General features: G+C 46.1%; 1 protein-coding gene across 3 annotated transcripts in view; it reads left to right on the plus strand.

Moving 5' to 3' along the window:
- The window catches only part of FRMPD4 (FERM and PDZ domain containing 4), a 558,281-nt gene that overhangs the window by 447,328 nt on the left and 85,479 nt on the right, over positions 1–25,474 (plus strand). For 2 of the 3 annotated variants that reach the window (XM_034649249.1, XM_034649250.1), the window contains 2 exons: positions 8,741–8,901; positions 11,782–11,884. In XM_034649249.1, coding sequence (XP_034505140.1) covers positions 8,741–8,901; positions 11,782–11,884 — 264 coding nt within the window. Of the gene's footprint in view, positions 1–4,701; positions 4,707–8,390; positions 8,394–8,740; positions 8,902–11,781; positions 11,885–25,474 lie in introns of those variants that run through there. The other variant, XM_034649251.1, reaches the window with a different exon arrangement.

The following is a 25,474-nucleotide window of genomic DNA, read 5'->3' on the forward strand; positions in this document are numbered from 1 at the left end:
CGCTTCACCAACTGAGCCACCCAGGTGCCCTCCATTCCTATGATTAAAAAAGCTTTGAACATGTAAACTCCAAATATGTGTTAATTTATTTGTAATTTATATGTATATCCACCCCACCACTGTAAAGAATATGTTAGGGAAAGCATAAAGCGTATGCGAAAAAGATGTTAAACTGGAATGTTAAAATAAGATGAGATGACAGTGGTATATATATTTTAATCACTTGTAAACACGTTACTGTTATTGCTGCACTGCAAATTGTGTGATATTTTAATGCCAGCAACGTGATCGAGGATGCTTATTTATTTTCGAGCACCGTAGCTTACCACTTCATTGAATAAAAATTTGAGGGTCAGTTGCAAGTTCATCTTATTTCTTTACTTGGTTTCACTCATTGTCGTTGGAAGAAAAAAGGAACTGCAGAAACCTATCAAGAGGCAAAGGGACAGAATGTTTCAACAGCTTGCTCACTCTTTTCCAACGTCATCTATGCAAGTGAGTTTCCATGTTCCTTGTTGTCCCTCAAGTGTTCTCACAAACCAAATGGAAGATGTTACATGGTATTATATTTAACAAATGAGTTCACAAGCCCCTGAAATGCTTCACTTGAGGATTTTTTAAAGGGTTAGAAAAATTCATTTCCAGGTTTTCGAAGGCTGCTGTTTTTATAGATACATATTTGCATAATTTTCAATAAAACGAGCACGTAATGGTAGCATCGTTTTTAAACATCTGTTTACCTACATTCTCAACACAAACCCAAGTTTCTTTTAAAATTTAAGTTACTTTCTCCTTCATTATTCTGATAGCTCCTTTACTCTGAAGAGACAACTCTTTCAGCTCATTGTCACCGGGTAGCGGTCAGCAACCCCTGTGGAGAACAAAGACTGAAGGGCTTGCATTCAGCTCTTTCCAGATGGCAGGCGTCTCTAAATGTACCCTGGAACCCTTGTGTGTTCTAGTCAAGCTGCGACTCCCCCAATTTATACTTTTCTATGTTTGTGCCAGGGTCAGAGCGTCCTAAGAATTGTCATTTTATAATAGGATCTGGTATTCTTGTCGGCTAGACAACCAGTGTTTTTCTTGTTCGAAATGTTCTTTTATACGCTCATATAAAATTTAGAATTCTCTGTTGAATTCTTTAAAACGGACTGTTGAAATATCTTTATTGGATGGCATTAAATCTGTAAATTAGCTTGAAAAGAGCCGAGATTTTCAAACTTAGTCTACCCATTAAGAAGTCCCATTTATTTCAAACCCTCATAACATTCTCCAACAAGATTCTTCTAAACCGTTTGTGTCTTCTCAGTTAAGCATTCGGGATTCTGTTAGCTTTGCAAGTACTGTGTAAGCTTCCAAGCTTGACTAAACAGTTGGAAATCTTTAAATGCTCCTGCCGTGTTGTGGAATTGAGTGACAGTGGCCTGTGGAATTGATTAGTGAAGGTTGAGTGCTTCCGAACCCACTGTATGAATATTCATGAAGGCAAAAAGCATGCGACCCAGTACGTTATGTGAGCCGGAAACACGTTATATACAGTTATTTACTTCGATATTAAATTTAACTCCTCTTCGGTGGCAGTGTATGGTTGAGCCTTTTTGATCCCCGAGGTCAGAGGCTTGCCCAGATTTGCTTTCAAAATTTGGGATTTGAGTGTAAAAATCCAGAGATCGTAAGAGGGATAGAATCCCTGGACATTCGAGAAATGGAAAGTGCCTGAGCCTCCTGCCTCTCGGGAAGCTAGGAGGTGGTTCCCAATTCAGGCGAGTTTCGATCCGTATTAGCAGGCGTTCCCAGGTCTCCTCGTGTGATGTCACTGCTCTGGAAGGCTTCTCTCCAGGCTTAGTCACTTCTCTTCCAGCTCCCCTCTCTCCTTCCCCTCAGAGCTTCTGTTTACTCCCCAGTTTCTGTTCTCTCACATAGTACGTACAAGTCATGTGTGGAAAAAAAATAAAGCAAGCCATGTGTGAGTATCGTATTACATCTTGCCGGTTGGCAATTCAACTATAATCACGTCAAATACTCAGATGTCCTCCGGATGTGTGCCGAGTCGAGGTTCGAGTAGACCTCTCTGGTCTTCAGCGCACAGCACCCGCTCCTAAGACACCCTCGCCCGAGACGGAGGACTTCCCTGAAGTTCGTGGACTGCCATTTCTTTAGGCCCAACCTGTGGATCTTGGCGTTTGGTTAGACATACCACCAATGCCCTCTCTCCCGAAGTTTCTGCTACTCCACAGGACCCTTCGCCATTGCCTCCTTAGCAAAGTTGCTCAGACTTCCAGAAAACAAAAGAGGGGGTTGTCTGCAGTCAGTTTTTGCCCTAGACCCTGGGAAACGCATCTTCCCTAAGGCTAGGGATGGCCAACGGCCTGTCTTCTTCATTAGACCCGGTAGAGGAGAAAACTCAATGAGAAGCAAGCAAACATTTTTTTCACTATGTTACTTTGTCATACACGTCATTATAATTTGGACTTGCTGGAAACCCATCCTGGGCTCTAATCTACTTCTGGACCTCCCTCAGTTGTAATCTGTCAACTTTAATACACCATACTTCTGCGTGCTTTTTCCTTCCTTCTTGTTCTGGCAAATTCTGGTTTGGCTAGCTTAGAATTTCTGTTCAGAGCTTTCCTTATTGGGCCCCCTCACAGGCCGCAGGAGGGCTGATGGATTTTTACCCTTGCATTGGGAGCCACTGCGACCCACATGCGATCAGGGATATGACAAAGTCATGAAGAAGAGACCGTGCGGTTCCTGTGGCTGTCATGTCAACTGCGATAATGAGGTGGGTGGGGGGCGGTTTCCTTTGGAAGTGTCTATAGTGTTCGTGAAATGTAACATTCGGTCATAAATGATGTGGACAGTAGGACTGGTGGAATCCGTGGCAAACTCTGAAATTCCAGGGTTTTTAACTAATACTGAAATCACTATTTAAAGATTGTATGAGTGAGCTTTTGGTGCCTAACAAACATCTCCCAAATTCAGTGTCATAGCGTCCTTACTTATCAGCCCGTATTTGGCCGACAGAGCTAGGCTGGGGGGCTGGGGAACTCCGCTACACTTGGCTCCTTCCTGAGCTGCCGGCTCTGGTGTGTTCCACATGCATGCCTTCTGGAGCCCAAGCTGAAGGGGCAGCAGCCACCTTGTGAAGGTCTTCTCGTGGTGATGATAAAGAAGACCAACTACCAAGGTGTATTTCGTTTGTCTCATCTGGGCTCAGCCGTGTGACCTGCTTTACACTGTGAGGTGTTAGCAGAGTCACGGATGGCGAAACATGCACCGCATATAGTGGGAGGCTCTGAAAAGCCTTGTGGCTGGCGTGGGGCAGCAAATCACATCCCGGGAGCAAATGAAGAATAATTCAGTCGATCACAGAGACCAGTCCTAGCAAGATGAGCATAAAATGTGCGGATGCGTAATGCTGTCAAGTAATCACAGCTGGCCATCCCTGAAAAGTCACACTGACAATGACCTTCTCAAGTAGGACTCAGGCACGTCTGTTTATTTATACTTATTTTCATTCCAGTCGTAACTACCCAGGTGTCCTACCTGCCACGATCTTCCTACAGTTTTAAATTTTACAACGAAAATAATAACTTCTAAATTTAGTTTTTCCTACCAGAATCTTTCCACTCAGCACATATTCCATAAAAGGACGTCACTGTCTCTAATAGGTACATATAAAAATGGAATCACTTCAGGTTTTCTTAGAGCATTCTATCTACCAGTCAAAGTAACTCTTTGTGATACGCTGGGTGTATCAGTCTTTCACTTCTGTGGAGGAAGAAAGTCTGTAGGAAAGCCCTTTCCTTTTGTTATGGGGGGGTTGGACAGCAGGATGGCCGTCATTCCTTTTCAAATGAGGCTGTCAGAACCAGGAAGATTGTTCATTGAATCTCAATGGACATGTTTTTCATCTCAATTAACAGAGCCTGGATTTTCAGGTTTCTGATTCCCGGGCCCTGCGTGTTGCGTGTGTGTGTGTGTGTGTGTGTGTGTGTGTGTGTTACAGAAGGTTGGGGGCTGGGGCTGGCAATTGTGTTCTTCCAGCCTTAGCATCAGAATTCACTGAAGCATGTTAAGCAGGTAAAAAAGATGTTGCTTTCTCAGCTCATTGTGAAAGGACTCAAGCATCTTTATAAAAAATACTGCAAGGTGAGAGCCCAAAAGTGCTTACCTTAATACAAACCACAAAATGATGTTTCATGCGGGAACATTTTCATGTGGAGCCATTCCTACTGGAAAAAAGACAGGTTGATTATTTTTAAATAATTTATTCTGAAAATGCCACCTGTTGCACAAGAATAATAATGCCGTTGGAAGGTTATCCTCAAGTGCTAACAAAACAAAAAGAATGAAACATCATAAACAAAAAGGAAAACGCTGGAACAAACATCCACCACAAAATACACATTCGATTGTGAGTTTCCAGCGCTACTTGGGTGGGGACAGAACAGTGAAGGGAGGCAGACCGATGTCACATTCTCTGTGGACACAGCTGGTGGCAGCATCTCCATCCCTTCTGTCCCTTAGAACATGAGTGGTGCCTCTCATTTTTCCCATGACATGGGTTCCTACCCCAGCCCTGGGCTCCATGTTCACTTAGGGTTCTAGAAACACGGCCAAGGAAAACTTACTGATTCGGTCCTTCGAGAGCCTGGATTTTATTCTTTCTTCTTTGTCTGTATTCTGGCATAGGACTGCCTCATGTGTATCAGTTTATACTTGTGTTTATTGTGTCCTTGCATTTGATAAGATTTTTCAAACGAAAGGTCTCAGAGCTTAGCTAGGATTTGTGCAGCGTTTCATCGGGAGTTGGGCTATTGGCATTTGAAATGGCATTTGTTTTCATATTTTAAGAGTGAATGAGCTCATAATACCTGAAGCCTATTCCTTTGTAGTCATTGACCTCAAGAGATGAAAATAACACATTGCTTTTTGAGTGCTGACTGTGCGCCAGACGTTTTGCTAAATGCTTCACTTGTATTCATCATTTCACCTTCACAGCTGTCTTACGCGATTCTGACTGTTAGTATCCCCATTTCTGAGATGAAGAAACTGAGGCACAGAATCAGGAAGTAGCTTGTACAGGTCACACTGCTAGAAGTGGCGGGGGGTGGGGCAGGATTTGGCTTTAGAGAGTCTGGCTGCCAAAGGTCCCGGCAAACTACCCTATCGGTCTCGTGCTTGCCCTGTACCTGGGCAGATACATGTGTGTGTTTCTTGTGTAAGCCAGAAAGTGTTAGCTCCTCGACGAGAAAATGGCTCCTGCAATTTGCAGACATCAGGACATGATAGTTGCATTAGACAATGTGCTAATATGTCCTTCCTCACGTAAATGTCCTCTGTGTGCAGGAAGGTTTCAGAGTAGGAGTCCCAGCCCTGTCAGAGTGGCCTCCAAATATGTTAAAAACCCAACGATTTCTTGCTGTCACTGCCACTCTCACTCTGGTCCAAGCCCCCGTGTGTTTTGTCAGGATGGATGCCGTGGGCCCTGAAAAGCTCTCCCTGCCCACCCGAGCCTCCTCCTGTCTGTCCTCAGTAAGGGCAGCTCGCAATCACATCACTTTTCCACTCAGAACCTTCCAAAGGCTGCCTGTTTCACTCAGAACAGAACACAAAGCCCTTCCAAGAGCCTGTGTCACCACCCTCTCCCCATCCCTTACTTACCACTGAGTCCCTCAGCGCCTCCCCCTCCTCCTACCACTGGCCTTCCCGCTGTCCCTTAGGCACACTCTCCCCGGGCACAGCCCATCTTAGGACCTTTGCACTTAGCGGTCCCTCTCCCTGAAAGGCTCCTCCTCCCACAGATATTTCTCTGACCCCTGATAGAACCCCGAAGTGTCCCCACCCTGTAGCTCTCTCCCCTTCTGGCATTTTTTTTCTCCTCAGTGCTTACAAAGACCTGATATGCGATACATTTTACCAATTTCTTAGTTCATTTTCTGTCTCTGAATATCAAAGTGAACATTTTATTATTTTTATTCGGCTTTGGTTCCTATTGTATCCCTGGAAGCGAGAAGCCTGTGGGCGTTCAATAAGTATTTGTTGACTAAATGAATGCATTATGGAGTTGTTTCAGAGAATTAAATGAACTAACATATGGAAATAATTTCAAAAATTGCTTAGCATGAAATTAGTGTTTAATAAATGTCAGGTATTCATAAAATAATAATATTATACTTATTGAATGAATGATGAATTAAGAATTGGAGGCTATTACTTTATCATGCAGTGGAAGGAGGATAATCAAGTTATAAATGCTTTAAATATCCTAACTTGCATTTGCAGTAGAGGCTGGAGGAAGTGGTCCAGGGCATCATTTGTGTTCTCTTTTTCTATTCCCTAGGAGAGCTAGACCCCACACTTTCCTGAGCAGGGAAAACGGATGTAGGGTGAGCCCCGGTGTCCAGGACAGGAGCCACAGGAACAGGTTGTCAGACCCGGGGACCACCCACCAGGAAGACCTGATGTTCCTAGAGAAGGCCTCCCTGGTAGAAACTTGACCCTCTGATGTCGGTCCCTCACAGGCCTTTTTGGGTGTGTGACCCAGGCAGTCACCCAGGGCCCTGAGCTGGGTTTCCCATTCTGCTATCTTGAAGTTCTGGATTCTGTTTGGGTGAGGGGTCCCGCATTTTGATTTTGCACTGTCGGTGCAAATCATGTAGCTGGTCAAGCGCGTGACACTTAGGAGACCTGGTGTGAGTTGCACCTGGCTTACCTCTGAGAAGCGTGTGACCTTGACCCAGTTATTCTTCTGCTTTTGGCGTTTGCAATAAGGAGGTCGTGGGGTCAAACTGCCGTTGCTGTGGGGTGTTCTGAAGATGAAATCGGGTAACAGATGAGTGTCAGCGTGCAGCGCATAACACGTTAGCTCTCAACGAATGTTCTCTTTTTCTGAACATTCCAGACTGCAAGCTGCTAAATCAAAGGTGCTTCCTTTCTGATTAAAGGGGATTTTAAACTTTTATTTTCTTAGTCGGTGGTACATGCCTAGAGGACAGATCCTGGAGGGTTTCCATTCATTATTCTCTACTCTTATTAATTACACAAAAGGACCACAGCATTCGTCCTGCTCAGTCTTCTTCTTTCTCCATCTGAACAGTATGTTGTCCACGTGGCATATAGAATAGCGTCTTTCAAGGTGTTTCAAAATGATCTTCTTTTCCTTATTGAACATTAGAGAGCAAAAAAATTGAATGAAGTCCACGTCATTGAAATGAAAGCGCCTTATATTCCTTAAAGGAGTTTTCTGGCGTTCAAACTAATAACTCTCCCCTCACAAAAGGCTACCCTGCCTGCTGTGTGTGAACAAAGCCTTCAGTAAGAGTCCGGGGAGTTGGTTTTGGACCCGACACTCTGGCATACGAGGCATGGGCCCTGAGGGCCAAGAAGCCACTCTTGACTTCGGCTTCCTTCCTCAGATCACGCAGATCAGAATACCAGGCCGGCTTTGCCATTCCCAGCTTGTTGGGCGCATCGAATGAGATATTCGTGGATGCATTTTGAAAATTTTTCAACACCATATATATTTCAAGTTTAGATTATTTTTTTAAAAGATTTTATATATCCATTTGACAGGGATTGAGCACAAGCTGTGGGGAGGGCAGAGGGAGAGGGAAAAGCAGACTCCCCGCTGAGCAGGGAGCTCATTGCGGGGCTCGACCTCGGGACCCGGAGATCATGACCTGAGCTGAAGGTAGACGTTTAACCCACTGAGTCACCCAGGTGCCCCTTGATTTTAGATTATTGATGAAACTTCTGAAGTTAGGTATGAACAAAGAGATTTATTTAAATCAGTTGAGAATCTCTCCAGAATATAAACGCCAGGAGTTCGTTTCTCATCTTTATTGGACAAGGGGCAATGCGTTCGACACCGGCGTAGCCTGTCACCACCAGTGTGATTCCCGCCACTTCAGCTTCACGGGCGCCAGAGCCGTACGTGCTGCTCACGGAACACCCATAATCTTCTGAGGCTCTTTCTCGGCATATCAGTTATAAAGAATTCTCTCTTTCTCTACTTATTCATTCAATTATCGTGAATCCGCTCTGTGACAGGTACTGTTCCAGGCAGCTGGGATGAATCAGTGAATGAAACAAAATTCCTTGTCCTCGTGGAGTTTACATTCTAGTGTGGAGAGCAAAACAATAAAAAGAAGTGTATTCTAGGGGTGCCTGGGAGGCTCAGTCGTTAAGCGTCTGCCTTCGGCTCAGGGCGTGATCCCAGGTCCTGGGATCGAGCCCCACATCGGGCTCCCTGCCCCACTGGAAGCCTGCTTCTTCCTCTCCCACTCCCCCTGCTTGTGTTCCCTCTCTTGCTGGCTGTCTCTCTCTCTGTGTCAAAAAAAATAAATAAAATCTTAAAAAAAAAAAGTGTATTCTATACTCATTAGCAAGTGCTCAGCACCATGAGTAAAAAAGTTAGAGGAGAGGGTAAAGGGGATGTGGGTGTGGGGGAGCAGGCTTGCAGTGTACGAGTATGTGGCCCAAGGGTCAAGCAGGATCAGCGTTCCAGCTTGGGGGAACAGCCAGGGCAAAGGCCTAAAGCAGAAATGAGTCTGGTGTTTTCAAGGAATTAAGGAGGGCTCGCAAAAAGCATGACTGCGTGCCTTCCCACTTCTTCCCCACGCTCTCCCAAACAAGGAATAGAAAGTTTGGAAACAAGAGGGAGAATGTGATTGCCCAGCCATTGCCAAATGCTTACGCTAACGCCTCTTTTCCTTTGTGTGTGCTTTTCCCACAGTCACATGACACAGGGCATCCCCTTTGACGACCCTCGGTTGGAGAGCTGCCAGATCCTCCCTCCGGCCCCTCGGAGGGTGGAGATGAGGAGGGACCCCGTGCTGGGTTTTGGCTTCGTGGCGGGGAGTGAAAAGCCAGTGGTCGTTCGCTCCGTAACACCAGGTGAGCACGCGGTGCGCTCCCTGTCTCCTGGGATCACCCGCAGCACCCTGCCCCAGTGACCGCCGCGCGGTCCCGAAAGTGTCATCCCGCTCCGCGTCGGGCTGTGGAGCCTCCCCGAGTTTTTCCAACATCTGGATAGAATTGGACACCAGAGGGACACAAAGGGCTCTGCAAACCGGGTTTCAACTGCCAAATGCATCATATCTTTTGACTTAGGAAAACACTGATCTATCATTTGTAACCATGGAAATGACCTACTTCTTAAAGTATGAACGCACATCAAAAGAGGCAGGCGCTGCGCTATATTTCAGTAAGTTCACAATAAAACTCCTTAGTGAACAAAAGTGGAAAGTGGCATTTAAGTCACAGAAGGATTTTAGTCATCGGAGTGGTTGGATTGTTCTTTGAGGATGCACTCTTCTCTCCCCACTGGACACAGAATATAGTTCTCTCTACCCCATTGCCATTGAGCTGGACCAGGTCACTGACTTTGGCCAATGGCGTATTAGCAGAGATGACACTCGGAGTCTTCAAAAGGGCTTGTACAATTGACCTTCTTTATTGGGTTTCTGTCATGGGAGTGACAAGAGAGTTTCCCTCAAGTGGCTGTTACCTTTTCTAGAGATAAATACAGCTTGCTCTGCCGTGGGAAGCAGGACTGCCCGGCCCAGCCCTGCCTTCATCAGCCAGTCAGAAGGAACTATGTCTTGCTTCCCTCTGAAATTCTTTTTTTTTTTTAAGATTTTATTTATTTATTTGACAGAGAGAGAGACAGCCAGCGAGAGAGGGAACACAAGCAGGGGGAGTGGGAGGGGAAGAAGCAGGCTCCCAGCGGAGGAGCCTGATGTGGAGCTCGATCCCAGGACTCCGGGATCACACCCTGAGCCGAAGGTAGACACTTAACGACTGCGCTACCCAGGCGCCCCCCCTTCTGAAATTCTTTATATAAGTTGCTCGATTAAACAAGAATATTTCCATTTGGTCAAAAAGCATGGGTCAGATGTAAAAGTATGGCCTATTAAATCTGCAAGTGGTCTTCCCAGGAAAGTAGTTAACATCCATCAGCCAATTCATGTGAACATTTTTCAGTATTTGATCAGCATCTGATTTCTAAGCATTTGTTGGACTGAATTTGAGTGAATGTTTGCAGATAATCCAATGGTTATATAAACTCTCTCAAGTGATTTTCAGAATTTCTTATGTGTGCAAACAATCTCAGTTCCCACATTTTGAGATGAATATTTTTTTATCACTGATAGGAGGAAATATTAAGGTTTTCCCTACTTTTTACTACCCAGAAAGAAGATTCGTTTATGCTCCAGCTTCGGTGACGCATATGCCAAGTGTCTGGGTGGGTGGGAAGCATCTGAATTACTTCGAGATCCCGTCTCTGGCTGTGAAGTATTCATTTCAATTACTAAATAAAGTCATCGCAATAATATTTGAAAGATCATGTTTCAGCTGCACCTATTACCCAGTGACAGAACTGGAAGTAAAATGAAAATTATAGTGCCCTATCAATATTTGGGAGGTAATTACATTAGACATGGAGATAGTTGAAATATTTATTTATACGTTTTATTTAATACCGATGTATGCTTTATGCAGTTGTAGCTTTAAGTTTATGTGTCAGGAGACTTGGCAGTGACCAGTTTTTAAATTATCGAAGCAAGTTCAAAAGAGATGCTGGTCACCCTGAACTTGGCAGAGTCCACAGACGTAAGCTGTGACCCGGTTCTACCCTTTAATCCAGTTCTTTAACCTGTGTGAGTCTGGGGCGTCTCATTATATGGAAAGGATTTTAAGTGTCAGTGGGATTCTAGGCAAGGCAGCTAGCCCCTTGCCTGGTACATAATAAATGCTCAACAAATACTAGTTCCCTACCTTCTTGCAAAAACCAATGGAAAAGACTATGGTAGCTCAGAACAAAAACCAGAGTCTCCTGTCATCTCGTGTGAACACGGGCACACGCACCCAGGTTCAGTCTCTGTCATGGTCCCAGCCACAGAAATGACCAAACAGCCTCATCCCCCAGCTGATACGACTGTGTGCTGCTTCCTGAATGATGCCCACTTTAGCTCTGCTTCCTTGCCCCCACCTTTTAGACAAGAATGATCAAGACGCCCCCACTTCTTGAACCCTGCCCGGAAACACATGACATAGGCCCCATCCTGTCTGTCCTTCCTCTGATGTGCTTGCTGCCTCTCGGTTCCCCACGGTATGCAGCCTCACCAGTTGTGCTGACTGAATAAATGCACCTTTGTTCAAATCCAGATGCGCCCAGGTGATGGCAGCTGCAGGCCGTCTGCACAGCTGGTTGGCTATCCCTTGGGGCAATACCTTCTTTGGGGGGCTTCCATACTCAAAGTATATTCAGTTGACCAGCAGCATCCAGAGCCCTTGGGAGCTGGTGAGAAGTGCGTTACCTCACCCGTCGCTCCTCCGAATCTACTGAATCGGTCTGCAGGGTAACAAGGTCCCCAGGGTTGCGTGTGTCCGTTAAAGTGTGAGGCTCTCCTAGGCTGCTGTGTCTCAAGCCTGCCTGGGAAGTTCTAGAGAAATGCCAATGCCTGATTTCACCTCCAAAGATTCTGATTTAATTGGCTGGGGTGTAGCCTGGGCCTCTGGAGTTTACCCAGAGCTCCCCAGTTCTGCTCCCAACATGGGGCTTGAACTCATGACCCCGAGATGAAGATTCACCTGCTCTACCGGCCAAGCCGGCCAGGCACCCCTCCTCGGATCTTTCTAATGTGCAACCAGGGTTGGGTTTTGTTTCAGCGGACAGCGCCAGGTGCTTCAATGAATGGTGAGGGGGCGAGGAGGACACGGGTGGATTGGCAATGGTCTTCTCACCTACGCTTCACTCTCCTTTGTCTCCAGGTGGCCCCTCCGAAGGCAAGCTGATCCCGGGAGATCAGATTGTAATGATTAACGATGAGCCAGTCAGCGCTGCACCGAGGGAGCGGGTCATCGACCTGGTCAGGTGCGTGACTCACTCCCCTGGGCCCTGTTCTGCTGCAAGAGCTGATACGCAGTTCTGAGACCTCGTCCTGTGGAGGAAGGGCTGTCTGTGAGCCAGTGTAGGGCAGTAACACGAGCCCACGCGTTCACCTTGACGGTGCTGGCGACACTGACCTCTAACATAAAAACGTATGCCCCCTAAGCACGAAACACCCAAGTGCCCATTCTGTGTTAATAGCCAAGGTGCATATGCTTCCGCTGAAATGTTCTTTGGCTCCTACTTCCATTGCTATATCCAAAGGTTGCATTTTTTTCCCCTTCCAGAATTACTGACACATTGATATTGCCTAATCGAGGAGATCAAAATGCAATACCCAAATTCCATATAAGCGATGAGTAATTTTATATAATCCCATGGATACGCAAGCATAGATTTCACTGATTTTTCATACTTGACCGAGTGATTCATTACTGAATTGTGAAAGCATCAACTGAAGCAAAAGGATAATTAGGTCAAAGCTGAGACAGTTTAAAAATGTGCTTTTGGTTTCATTTGTTATGTGATATACTTAGTGGAGCACCAGAAAATCTATTTTATGCGATGTTAAAATATTGGTCAAGAGATTCTTGAAGTCCACTGGAGTTCCTCTCCCACAGTGTACTTAGGGCGAAAAGGGGTCATTAGAAGTTAGAAATGGAGCTATGTCTATTGTATGAGCGGACCCTCTTGTGCTCTGGGGATGTTAAGGGATAATGGGTGTGTGACACTTGTCTTTTATAAACCGATTTGTTTTTCAAGCAAGATTGCAGCAGAAGCTAAAGCTATCAGAACAGTTTAAGCTGAGAAGTGGATCTTCTAACATTGATGCTCTTTCATTACAAAAAGTACATCTGCACTTTGAAAAGGCATTACGTGCAGTGTTTCAGCGGTTTTCCAGAGAAAGTTTTTTCCCAAGCTTTGTTCAGCTTCTGTTTCACGAAGAAGCACTGGAGGGTCCTGCTTCCTTGGAAGGACTGGGAGCGGGGTGAAAAGACAGAGGAATAGAAATAGAGGAGGCTTACTTGTAGGGTGAGCAACATTTCCAGTTTGAGCCCCGCAAGGCCCGCATCCTGGGAAACCTCTCAGTTCCCGAAGGGCTGGCCGCCCTGCTCTCCGGTGTAGACCAATGGCATGGAGCCTTTGCAGCGGGCTGGCCAAGTCCCCATGGGTGTCCACATCTCCCAAGGGTTCCTTCTCGTGAGCGGGCACTGAGGTTCATGTCAGACTCAACCCTGCGTCAGGAGTGAGACCTGGAGACACCTCCCATTTTCCTGGGAGCCAGGAACACAAGAAGCAGGAGTGACTCTGTATTGTCAAGCCCCAGGGAGGGAGCTGCGGTGTTACCGTTGGGAGCCGCGTCTCTCTTGAGATGCTTGTGGTCGTCCAAGCGGGCTCTGAGCCTGACGGCAGGCCACAGGCTTCTTTTGTTCTCCCCTGGGCACACCCCTCTGCAATCAGTTCTGTTGATCTGTGCACCCGGAGGATGTTAGAAGAATGAAGAACGAAGATAGCCGTGTTTCAGTGTGCTGGCTCTGACTTGCTTGCTGCAGGACAGAGACACAGCAAACACCGTCTGAAAGTGTGATCATTTCCCAGCAATCCTACCAGGGCATCTTGAGAGAGGTTTTCCCAAAAAATGTTTTCCTTCTGTGTTAATGCATTTGGAAGAAAATGACCTCACCATAAACAAAGTCTCTATAGAACTTTCTATGTAACAGGGCGCGGCGAAGATGTGTTGACTAAATGAACGACAGCTCGCAGTCCACATCCAGCCTGCCACCTGTTTCGGCACAGCCCATGAGCTAAGAATGGTTTGTACCAGAGTCCATAAATAACGTGCCGACAGTCACACGCAGCCATTTATGTGTTGTCTCGGAGGGTTTTCTCCCCGCAGTAGCAGAGCTGAGTACTTGTGACCCACACCCATCTGGCCCTTGAGAGGAAAAGTTTGTCAGCCCCTCTTGGAGGAGATATTGAAGTAACTAATGGCATTTTCGTTGGTGATTACTGCAACAGGTCCGCATACTTGATAAAGAGGTTGTGGTGTTTGACATGGAAAGCATGTATGCTTTTTAAACATCGTGAAATACTTAGGGTGCATAAAACTCCCATTCGTCTTCGAGGCCAACCCCCCGGGGTCAGAGGTCGGAGGGCAATAGGAGAGAGCCGAGGTCTTCTTGCCAAACTGCCTGCACTTAGCGCCCCCTCTTGGTCAGCGGTGGCCGCTCCTCTGACTGGCACTGGCTGTCGATTCCCTTGGGGTCCTCGGTCCCTGCAAGCTGGCTCTCCCGTGACGCTCGTCCATGAATTCTCTGGTGGCAGGAAAAGAGGGCATCCCGAGGAGCCACCCGACTGCACAGTGCCATGCATGGGGGCCTGGCACCAGCAAGACCAGCTACCCTTCAGGTTGTCTGCTTGACCCCATCACAGAGGACAGGAAGTCACCTCTCCCCAGATCTTGGCCCTTCTGACAACGCCAGAGTTCCCTCTTTCGACTCCTTCTGTGGACTGGAGGAGGAAAGGGGAGGAGGACGTGCTGGCTGGCAGTAGCAGATCACATTGTGCCTCTTCCTAGAAAGTTCTGGGGGTCCCACTTATTTGCAGCTCGCTTTAGAATGTGGCTTGAGTCTCTTCGCAGGTGTCTCACTGATATGTAACAAGGACACAGTTTAACACTGGAATGTAGCTAGGTGTGGTGGAATCGGGTGACCTGGGTCCTACAGCCCACGAGAAAAGAGACCTTGTCTGTGTCGTCCCCTTCCATGTCCCCATGACCTGCTCCAAAGCTGGGTGCATGGGAGGGGCTCAGTGACGATGCGTTGAGTGAGTGGGTGGGCTCTGAAGAGAACTCTGTGAAACCTACTGATTTCTGTGGTTTCCCCCAGCCCCTCCTTCAGCTCTGCAAGTGTCAATGTCAGCTAAGGGGTCCACCTGTCAGGAAACCCCTGTTTTATCAGGCTGCCACTGTGTATGTGGGTCACAGAGCTAAGGCACCAGACACAGGGAGGGAGGAGACAGTGCCCAGCCCTCAGGGAGCCGACGGTCCTCGCCACCAGGACCGGTGATGCCTCTTCAGGTCAGGCCTCCTCAAGACAGACAAGACCCCACATCGAACCCTTGGGGGGATTTTGTCAGATTCAAAGGGATGTTGCTAGTGAGAAAAACACACTGGCCCTGGATGCCATTGAGACGAGAAACATGCCCCACATTTCGTAAGGTTGCTCCCTTTAATCTCCGTGCGATCCATTTATCTGTATGAAAGTAACAAGGTGCTTTCTTGTAGCCAAAGAAAGCTTCGTACAATAACACGGGGCGATTCACAGAGATGAAATGCAGTCGGTCGTGGCATTCCCACTGTGGCTGATACCTTCCAACTCATTACACTGGAATTTGGAAATAATGCATTTCTCACTAATGAAGAAGTTCAAGTATTAGAAAACCTTCCCGTGCCCTCCCATCAGCTTAGTCATCTGTCTGCCATATGTGTACTAACCTAAAAATGTGGCTCGCGTAACATCATCCCTGGGCTTCTCAGCCGATACGTGTTTTAATGTCTGTATCTTACACAAGATAAATTCCCTTTCTGTTTAATAAAATATCCCATTTTCTTCGCCACTAAGGAAATTCGGAAAAACACTCATCATTTTAATAACCCTGTAAAATTCGCTCTTTAAAGATTGGCATCCATTCACTTGCCTAAGTGGTTTAGTCTTGTTTTGTTCTTTTTTCTCCCATCACGGCATTTGCTCGCAGATCATTTTTTTCTTTCCAGATACATTTGTGTTTCTTTGTGGGTTATTTTTCTTATCATTTGGTTGCTCTATGATAGAAAATTATTTATTTTTCTGGAGAAAATGAAGGAGTTTCTTGGAGACCAATTTACTACTATAGTAACCACATTTGGGTTTTTTTCATGTATCCTCAGAAAAAGCTATAATTGCTGCGCTGAAATTAGACGAGTTCTGTTCATTTCACAGTTTTCTAAGTTCTTAACTCTCTCATACTTTATAGTGGCTGAGGAGCAAAATCTTTGCAGAATTCGTGCCCTTTGCAAATTACCATATCTTTCTTCTTTACAAGTATCCGCGGATAATTTCCCTTGGCATTTCATAATTAGACAAATTAACTTGAAACAGTTTCCAAAATTTTCTTTTTAAAAACTATGGAGTATAATTGCTCATAGACATCATGAACCATGCCCCATCCCTCAAGGCTAGCCAACCCAATTGAATTCGTTTGACTTCAACCAACAATTACTGAGCATTAACTAGGTAGCAGACGACTGGTAGGGTACGGGCCATGCATAAATACCAAAGACAAGATTCTTGCACTTAAGGAGGAGATGGATGGGGATGTGCAGGAGTGTAGTGAAGTGGCAGGGGGTAGCTGTTGACCCTGAGCGCAAGGGCAGGTTCATGGCTGGAGAGACGGTTGTCAAATACATCTTGCCTTTGTCCCCGGAAACCCCAGACCCTCCTGACGGACACTTACTTTCCAACCTGCAGATAGAGAAATATCCACGTGTGGCCGTCCTAAACCATGATGTCAAAACTTGGTCCTGCCCTCCCGCAGTCACCCCTTTAAGGCAGCAGCAAAACTCCTGGCTTGGGTTTTACTGGAGGCATTTGTCTTTTGGGATTCGAGATCCATCTGAGAATTGGATGAATGGCATGGACCTGTGCCTCCACCCAGAAGAATTCACAGGCCCACACAGTTTTGCATGTAGTGTCAGAATGTTTCTTGACCCCTCTAGATGCCAGTCCCAGTTTTAGGGCTCTGGCAGCAGACTCTGAAAGTGCTGGCTCCCTTCCTTTCCCTTTGTCTCTATCAGAAGGCAGCATTGGAGAGCCACGCATGTGAGCAGCTCAGTCTTACCCCTTTCCATCACGGCACTGAAAGCTGAGGGCTGCCCACCCCACGATGAGAAGGCGGGAGGGTCAAACTGGAAACTAGTTCCCCTTCTCCATCCCCTGCAATGAGGCAGCTGCCTGTCCCTCCATCTGTCTTCTCTCACTACCTGGTTTGATTATGCCTGCTGATCTCAGTAATGAGCTGTGCCATAGCTCCTGCCACATCTAGAGAAGATGACCCACATCTATCAGACACGACATCCCTTCTCTACCAATGTCCTGTGACTGGAGAGCTTTTCTGGGGAGCACGAGGCTTCTTCCATAAGTAACTATAATAAGAATAAGAATAGATGATAAATTACGCATCATCACTTTAATTCACAAAAGACAAACACTAATTTTTAGTGACATTCCTTTTGCCTAAGTAACTAATATATATAAACACATGCCAAGCAAAGTACAAATTTCTTTCCAAGGCCAGGAAGATCATTCCAACAACTATAACAAGAACGCTCAAAAGCAGACCTCGTGTCCTCCTGGAACAGATACATCTCAACAAAACAAGTGAGCCAACTCACTTCCACAATCGAAGCCTGAGCCTTGCGTATAACTGTTAAGGGTAATTTTTTTGACTTTTAGGAGAAAAATAGAAAATAGTATTGGTCGCAGCCCAACTACTGATGAGAGTTAACACATAGCCAGTCCTTATTACATGCTAAACTCTTTCACTCCTTGGTATTAAGACCACATAGCAGAGATACAGCTCTTACTACACCGTGTCCCGTGTACCTGTAGTATATTAAGTCATCCAGTCCTCACCATGATTCATGGGTTCAGGCTGACCTCTAATTTACAGATGGAGAGCCTGAAGTGCAGAAAGGCTAAGGAATGTGCCCAAGATCCCCTAGCTAGTAAGTGGTGGAGTGAAACCCAGTCTGGCTCCCCAGTGACCGCTCTTAACCTGCCCATCACGTGTATTTCTTACAAGAGCCCTATGAGCAAGTATTGCTTATTGTACCCCCGTTACAGAATGGAAAAAGGGGGCTTAAAGCAGTTAAAACAGCTGCTCAGGGCAAGTAGGGAGGCATGCATTGTAGATGGAACAAACCAGTAGGAATTACCAGGACCTGTCGGCTCAAAGGGGACCAAGCCTAGTTATCAAGTCCTCACTTGGTGGGCGAGTCAAAACACGGAGCTGGATTTGGCCTCTAGATCGTGGGTCTTAGCATCCCCATTTTTGAATGATATGCACAGAACCTGTCTCCTATCCCAGGTCTGCCAAGCATTTGCTTTGATTTTAGCGGGAAGGGCTCAGGAGTGCCTGCTTGTTGCAGTCGGTGCGAGATTGGCCAGAGCAAGAGAAACCATTTAGAAGGGACCCACCTAAAAATTAGATCTCAGCCCCTCTATCTTTTTATCAGTCTCTCCTCACCCGAATTATAATGGAAGGTCAAATCAGATCATGTTCCAGGGGCACTGTGTCTGCAAAGGAATCTATTAGGAGGGTCACCTTCCTGTCTAATTTCAGCTGGGCTTAGATGCATCACAATTGCTGCTTAGTAAAATAACAAAGCGGAGAGCATCCACCGAGCATAGGCGTATAAAATATGCATGATGATGTGTGATATAATAAGGCCTTATTAGAGTAAGACTTGCAAGCAATTTCAGTGAAAACAGAAAAGAACAGCCCCTTAGTATGCTGACAGGACACATTGCAGGCTCACCTGATTCACACTTGCAGTGTGCACATTTCCTGACATTTGCAAATTACAGAGCCTGGGAGAGAGAGGTCGAGGTCAGCGGTTCTAGAAAATGGAATGTGTGGGGAAACCTAAATAAGGACAAAGCAGAAAAAGTGATTTGAGTCCATAGTTCACAAAGGTTATAATGAAAATTAATAAGAAAAATGGTTTCATTCAGATTATTACAACTTCCCTTATATTTTGTTGATGAACATCTCCTAGTCTCTCACTAGATCTCTCTGTTACTGTACATGCTTCTGTGCAACTCATGTCTGGCAAATGGACGTCGAAGATTGAAGAATAGATTCTTCAATAAGATTGAAGAATTTTCAACTAGGGCATATTTTCAGTGATCTCATATGGTTGACACTACTGAATGTCTTAACATCTTATCTACCTCACATCCCAGTGAGCCTGCAGTCAGAACATGCCCAGGACCAAATAGAAGCCCCATTTCCCAGAGATTTTAGTAGGTGTCAGGAGCTCAGCACCCGAGCCTATCTATGCAGCCAACACAGGGAGTGGATAAGAATCTCAGGCCACATACTCTATGCCCAACATGGGGCTTGAACTCACAACCCCAAGATCAGGAGACACATGCTCTCCTGACTGAGCCAGCCTGGCACCCCAGAAGTGTACCATTATTTATCTATTATGTATAATAATCCAGATTATCCCCAATCCCTATCCTGGTGTACGGTCAGTTTGTCCCATTTTCTACCATGCTGCGTCTCCGTTGGGCGGGTTGCTTGAACAGGAGGAGGCACTGGGAGAGGCAAAGTGGATCCACTCCACCCGCATCTTCCATCTTACTAGAATTTGCTGAGATACCTTTGTGCCCATCTGGCTTGCCTTCAGTCACTCACCTTGGCAGGGAGCCACTATGGCATCCCTTGTTCGCCGCTGTCAGTACTTCCTCAGCCACTTGTCTGCCATCTTGGGTGCACTTGGCCCTCCTGTGCCATACTGGCACAAGCACTCCTCTCTAGGGCTCATTTCCTCCAGGATCCTATCACCCTCCCAGGGTTCTGACTACAAAAGGGGCACAGTCATTGTACTCTTTCATTCCACCAGACTATTTGGGGGTTCCCCATGGAATTTTCCTGGAGGATAAGCTTCTGAAAAGAAGGGGAGGATGCCTGCTCTTTCACAGGTACCCCCAGTTTGGTGCTCTTCTGAGCGCCTCAAGATTCGCTCTGTCTCCCCATCCTCCAACCGGTCCCCATGCCAGAGAGGAGTAAATTTTTCTCTGCTTTGTTGAATGTTCTTCCTGGCCTTATTTTGCCTTCAGTTCCTACAACCTACATATTTTTCCACTTCTATCATGACCGTGTCCAGGGGGGATGATTGGTGTGTGGTCTCACTGACCAAATGGGCAGAGGAAGAGAGCAGATCAAGCAGAGCCAAGAAATGAGCGGGGCAGGCATGGACGTGAGAGGGGGACATCGGTGAATAGTTCAGAATACTACCCTGCTACCTGATAAAGAGATATGTGGCTTAGAAATCAGAAAAAGGTGAATTCAAATGCTACGTCCGAAATGGACTCGCTGTGTCTGGTGTTGGAGGCGGACTTTATTTACATAATCCTGTTTCTTGAGCCATAAAATTGGAGATCTATCTCCTACAATTATAAGAGTTAGATAAGCCAGAAAGAGAGCCTGTGTGTGAGAGCACTTGGTGACTTGGAAGCAGGCAGGTCGTCGGGTCAGATGTGGTCATTAATGCTCTTGAAATTGCAGAGCAGAGGATTGGAGCGCAATCCAGATATTAAGTCAAAACCAAAGAGACAAACCTGAGCAGAAATTGAGGCTTTTTTGTTTGTTTGTTTAAAGATTTTTTATTTATTTATTAGACAGAGATAGAGACAGCCAGCGAGAGAGGGAACACAAGCAGGGGGAGTGGGAGAGGAAGAAGCAGGCTCATAGCTGAGGAGCCTGACGTGGGGCTCGATCCCATAACGCCGGGATCACGCCCCGAGCTGAAGGCAGACGCTTAACCGCTGTGCCACCCAGGCGCCCCGAGGCTTTTTTTTTTTTTAAGAAATTTGGTCTTTTAGGATGACAATAACTTGAGGAATGATCAAAAAGCCCAGAAAACCCCCAGGCATCGTTGGCAGAGGTAGCCAAACTCACTCCTAGGGCTCTAGAACCCAGCAGTGATGATCAGTGACCTTGACTCGGGGACCCACACAGGTGTGCAGCAGGGTGAGGCGGCGGTGACTGGAACAAGAGGGAATTCAGGGTCGTGTCGTGTGGGTGAAGGGGGTGTGGGCATGCTCTTGGCATGTGCCCTGCTGAGGTTACGACCAGGTTAGGAACGACCTAAATCAGGGGTCGGCAAGCGTTTTCTACAAAGGACCAGGTTGTACATATTTCAGGCTTTGTGGGCCATATGGTCTCTGTCACAACAACCCAGTTCTGCCATTGTAGCACAGAAGCAGCCATAAATAATATGTAAACAAACGTGTGTGGCTCTGTTCCAATAAAACTTTGTTTACAGAAACAGAGGAGGATAGATTTCGCCCCCAGGCTGTTGTCTGCTGGCCCCTGACTTAAACCAATGAAACTCGAGACCTGTTCTGAAGATAAGGGGACTGAAGAGGCAGGGCAATGGAGCAGAAGGTGCTGGGGGGTTTTTTGCTAGCAAAAATAATAAAGATAAAGCCAATATGATGAACCCTGTGGCCACCTAAAATCCTTTTTGGAAAGCGGAATGATGGCGAAAAAAATAAGTAAACAAGCAAACATAAACATCACAGATTTCTGTACTGCTTTCCCTTATCCTCCCCAGTCAGCCCCCAAACTTAATTACTCCCATATCTTTTTTTTTTAAGATTTTATTTATTTATTTGACAGAGACAGCGAGAGAGGGAACACAAGCAGGGGGAGTGGGAGAGGGAGAAGCACGCCTCCTGCTGAGCAGGGATCCCGATGCGGGGCTCGATCCCAGGACCCCAGGATCATGACCTGAGCCGAAGACAAAAGGCACCCAGTGCCTGGGTGGCTTAACGACTGAGCCACCCAGGCACCCCTAATTACTCCCATATCTTGATCCACTGAAATGTACAGAGATCTTTATTATAATCTATACCACACAAGGTTATCCGTATTTGTGAACTTGTCGGTCTCTGTCACGTGTCCGTGTTTCTTAGTGGCAAGGACCCAGATAAGGAGAACACTAGCTGCTGTAACAAACCCCAAACTGTACAATGCTTCAGTCACAATGGGAATTCGTTAATGACATAAAGTCTGTAATGAGTGCTCCTGATTGGTGGCCAGCTCCCCTTCAGGGAGGGGGGCGGGGAATCCAGGGACCCAACCCAGACCCTGGGTTGCGACTCTGCCATCTTCAGTACGCAGCTCGGCTTTGTCCTTGTCATACGGCAGAGAGGGAAGAGTCTGGAAGGGCACGTGGGAGGGTTTGCCAGGCCAGGCCTGGAAGGAAAGGGGTGGGGGGATACAGCACTTCCACTCCCCTCCTTTGGTAGGAAGTCAGCCACATGGATGAATCTCCCTGCACTGGAAGCTTCACGCACTCCAGCTGTGTGGCCGATCGGTGGAGGCAGCAGGTTTGCGGAGTGCATGGCCACTTTCAACACAGATCGTCTTTTATTCATTAGGCTTCCCTTCGTGCCTAGTGCAGTGCTCAACACAAAATTGAGTAGAAATAAGTGTTTTCAGGAATACCCCTACAAGTGAATTTAATACGGACCTGCCTTTTACGTGATTACATACAATTCGTTTCATTATTCTTTTAATCAAATCTAAGCAAGTTCATGACCTTTTCAGCAGTCGTGTCAGAAGCAGGTGCCTGGGTGGCACAGCGGTTAAGCGTCTGCCTTCAGCTCAGGGCGTGATCCCAGCATTATGGGTTCGAGCCCCACATCAGGCTCCTCCACTGTGAGCCTGCTTCTTCCTCTCCCACTCCCCCTGCTTGTGTTTCCTCTCTTGCTGGCTGTCTCTATCTCTGTCGAATAAATAAATAAAAAAAAAAATCTTTAAAAAAAAAAAAAAAAAGAAGCAGGTCCATGGTTCGTCTCATGCCTTTGCATACGTGTTCATTTTAGTCTTGACATCCATGTTCCAAGCATCCACGTGCTTCACCAGCTCAGCTCACTGTCCTATGTCTGTCTGCCTCACTTTTCCTGACTTCGTTGGTCTCAGCCTCTTCACATCACCTTACCCTCTGCTCATAGATTTGGAATGGGGTATTTAGTAAGTGGTTCAAGTTACCGTTCTGGAATTAAACTGCCCCTTGGCCTCAACGCAGTGTCAGATCCCATTCCCAGCATAACCAGAGTTATATTTATGCCCATACTGAATGATGACCTCTAGTGTACATTAAACTTCTCTTTCCTCTACGAAAACACAGCGTGGGCTTTTAAAGGTTGTATTTATGCCTGATACGTGTTGCCTACATGTGAACTGGCAGATAGACGTCCTCCCTTCCTGACGGAATCGGCATCAGCGCTATGTAATCTCCTCAAGCCCCCTGGTTGTGAAGATGCTGAACGTAGAGTCTGAGATCGACCTGCCTGTGGGAGAGAGAGGATCAGGGTTCTTCCCCAGGCATCTCCCAACCAGCTCTGTCAAGTTGGGCATGTCACAGCCCCAAAAGTTTGTGATGGGGGATCATAGGCGGTTTGTGTGAGACCATTCTTCATTGTCTAGGTCTGTCCTTGATTGGAAGGATATTTGACATCTGGCGCCTCATCCACTAAACCCCGGTGGTGCTCTCCCATAATTGGAGATGTTCTCGCCCCATTGAGGACCACTGGAGATGGTAGTTAGGAAATCTTGCCATCTTAAGCATGCTATGATCAGTGGTAGACACCTCTCCCCTTTTTCTCAAGAGGGTGTAATTTCAAATTCCCGCAGACGAATGGTTCCCCCGTGAGCGGGAATGTCCAAAGATGGGAAAATATCCATGAAATGGTTGAGAGGAGGGGAGGTAATGAGGCAAGTCCTGTCCCTGTTCCCAAGCAACAGAGCAGGGAGCAGGGAGGCAGCAATCATCAAAAGCCACCCTCTCCCTGCTGGGAGTCCAGATGGTGTGGTAGAAGAGACCCCATGTTCATAAACTAAATGGTAGGACCGTGAATTTTTGTTATAAATAGGATCTATAAAAAATGTATTGGCTTGTAAATCTCAGGCAGAAAAGGATTCTTTGCACAAGTAAGATGCAAGGAGAGATTTTGTATTCCCCTGCCACTCTTTTGCTAGCTTGTTTTTTCAGGCAAACAAAAGCTGCTGAAAGAGGCACTTGAGCCACAATTTTTCGAACAAGGAAACGTGAAGCCTTCACCATTTATTAAGCCCACCTCTGGGCCCCACACGCCAAATCCTAGCACTTCTCCATGACTGGGAGTAATTAGACTCATTTCTAGTTAAGAAAACAGGGTTCAATTCGTGCTGAGGGTCTGCTGGGCGCTATGCTGTGCTTTGAGTTCCTTGATTTGCTCAAGGTCAGTTGAGCAATACTTGAAGAAGCCAGGAAGTCAGTCCCATGTCCACCTGTGGTATGTACCGTCCGTTACTCCATGCTGTCACTTGGTGTCTGAGCAGACCCGTCACAGGTGGCTGTGTGAGTAAGCACCAGAGCACCCTTCCTGAGCGGTGAGAGCTGAGTAACATCTCCAGGACCCTCTTGTGACCTGGGCAAGAAGGGAGCTCTCCCAAGACACAACTGAGAATATGTCTCCTACCGGGCCACTGGGCAGCAATTCAGAGTAGAGATACATTAAGTAGAATTTTTTTTTTAAAGGACGTTTTTGACAGCTAGTGTTATGGAGTTAAAATTTTGTACACACTACCTATTCTTTTTCTTATGTTGGACAAAATGCACACACAAGGAAAATAAAGACCTCCTTGAAGGCCATTTGTCCATTCTGAAATGCTTTTTGATTCCACATGCAAACATATGAGCTTGTGTCTATCAAATTAGCAATTGGGGCACCTGGGAAGCTCAGTCGTTTAAGCATCCGACTCTTGGTTTCGGCTCAGATCACGATCTCAGGGTTGTAGGATCAAGCCCCGCATTGGCTCTGCCCTCATCAGGGAGTCTGCTTGAGATCCTCTCCTTCTCCCTCTCCCTCTCCCTCTGCCCCTCGCCCATGCTTGCACACATTTCTCTCTGTCTCTGTCAAATAAATCTAAAAAAAAAGTCTTTCAAATCAGCTTTTATTTCAACATTTTGGCTTATCAGTATCTTGTATATTATAAATCAGTCTTTATTAAGCATACCAAATTACATGTCACCACATAGTAGACATTAAAAAGCAGTTAATAAGCCATTTGATTACAACTTAAAAGATGAAATATAAACTCATTTACTCTGTAAGTTACATATGTTTAGACAGAAAAGCACCCAAAAAAATTGTGGATCTTGGCATTTAGACAGAAGCATGTGTAATATATTATTATTCTAAACAAGATTTCATTTCTATTTCAACATCTTTGCTCTCTTGTATTCTGAGTATTTCCCATTTAAACAACCAAGGCAAAATTCGTTACTGATTCTAGATCAAATAATAAAGGACCCAGAAAACGAAAGATTTGTTAGTTTCCCCCCATATGAGAACTTATCACTATTAAATATCCTTCTTTTCCTTTTACCTCCTTGCTGCTATCTATTTACATATTTATGCACAAAATAGTCTACATCTCTGTGTCTAATAAATGGGATGGCTCTGTGGCCTGAGCATTCTTGGGTTTTTACAAGAAGCACGTCAGAGCTGAATTTTCATCACACGCTCTGAAACTCTGCCCCAGGGTGTTTTCATTTATATTTAATGTTAAATCAAGGATATTAGAGGTGGAACAGACTGTTCTTCATTGAACCCAATCAACAGTATCAGCTCACTTTGAATTCTGGAAATAACAGGGAATGTTCTTTCTCATACAGCACTTCAGGGTATCTGGGTGACTAGGAGCTTGGTAATTTCAAAACTGAATAGCCAAACACAATAACAAAAGAAACCT

Source organism: Ailuropoda melanoleuca, chromosome X, assembly GCF_002007445.2.
Source record: "Ailuropoda melanoleuca isolate Jingjing chromosome X, ASM200744v2, whole genome shotgun sequence".
In the NCBI taxonomy this organism is placed as follows: domain Eukaryota; kingdom Metazoa; phylum Chordata; class Mammalia; order Carnivora; family Ursidae; genus Ailuropoda; species Ailuropoda melanoleuca.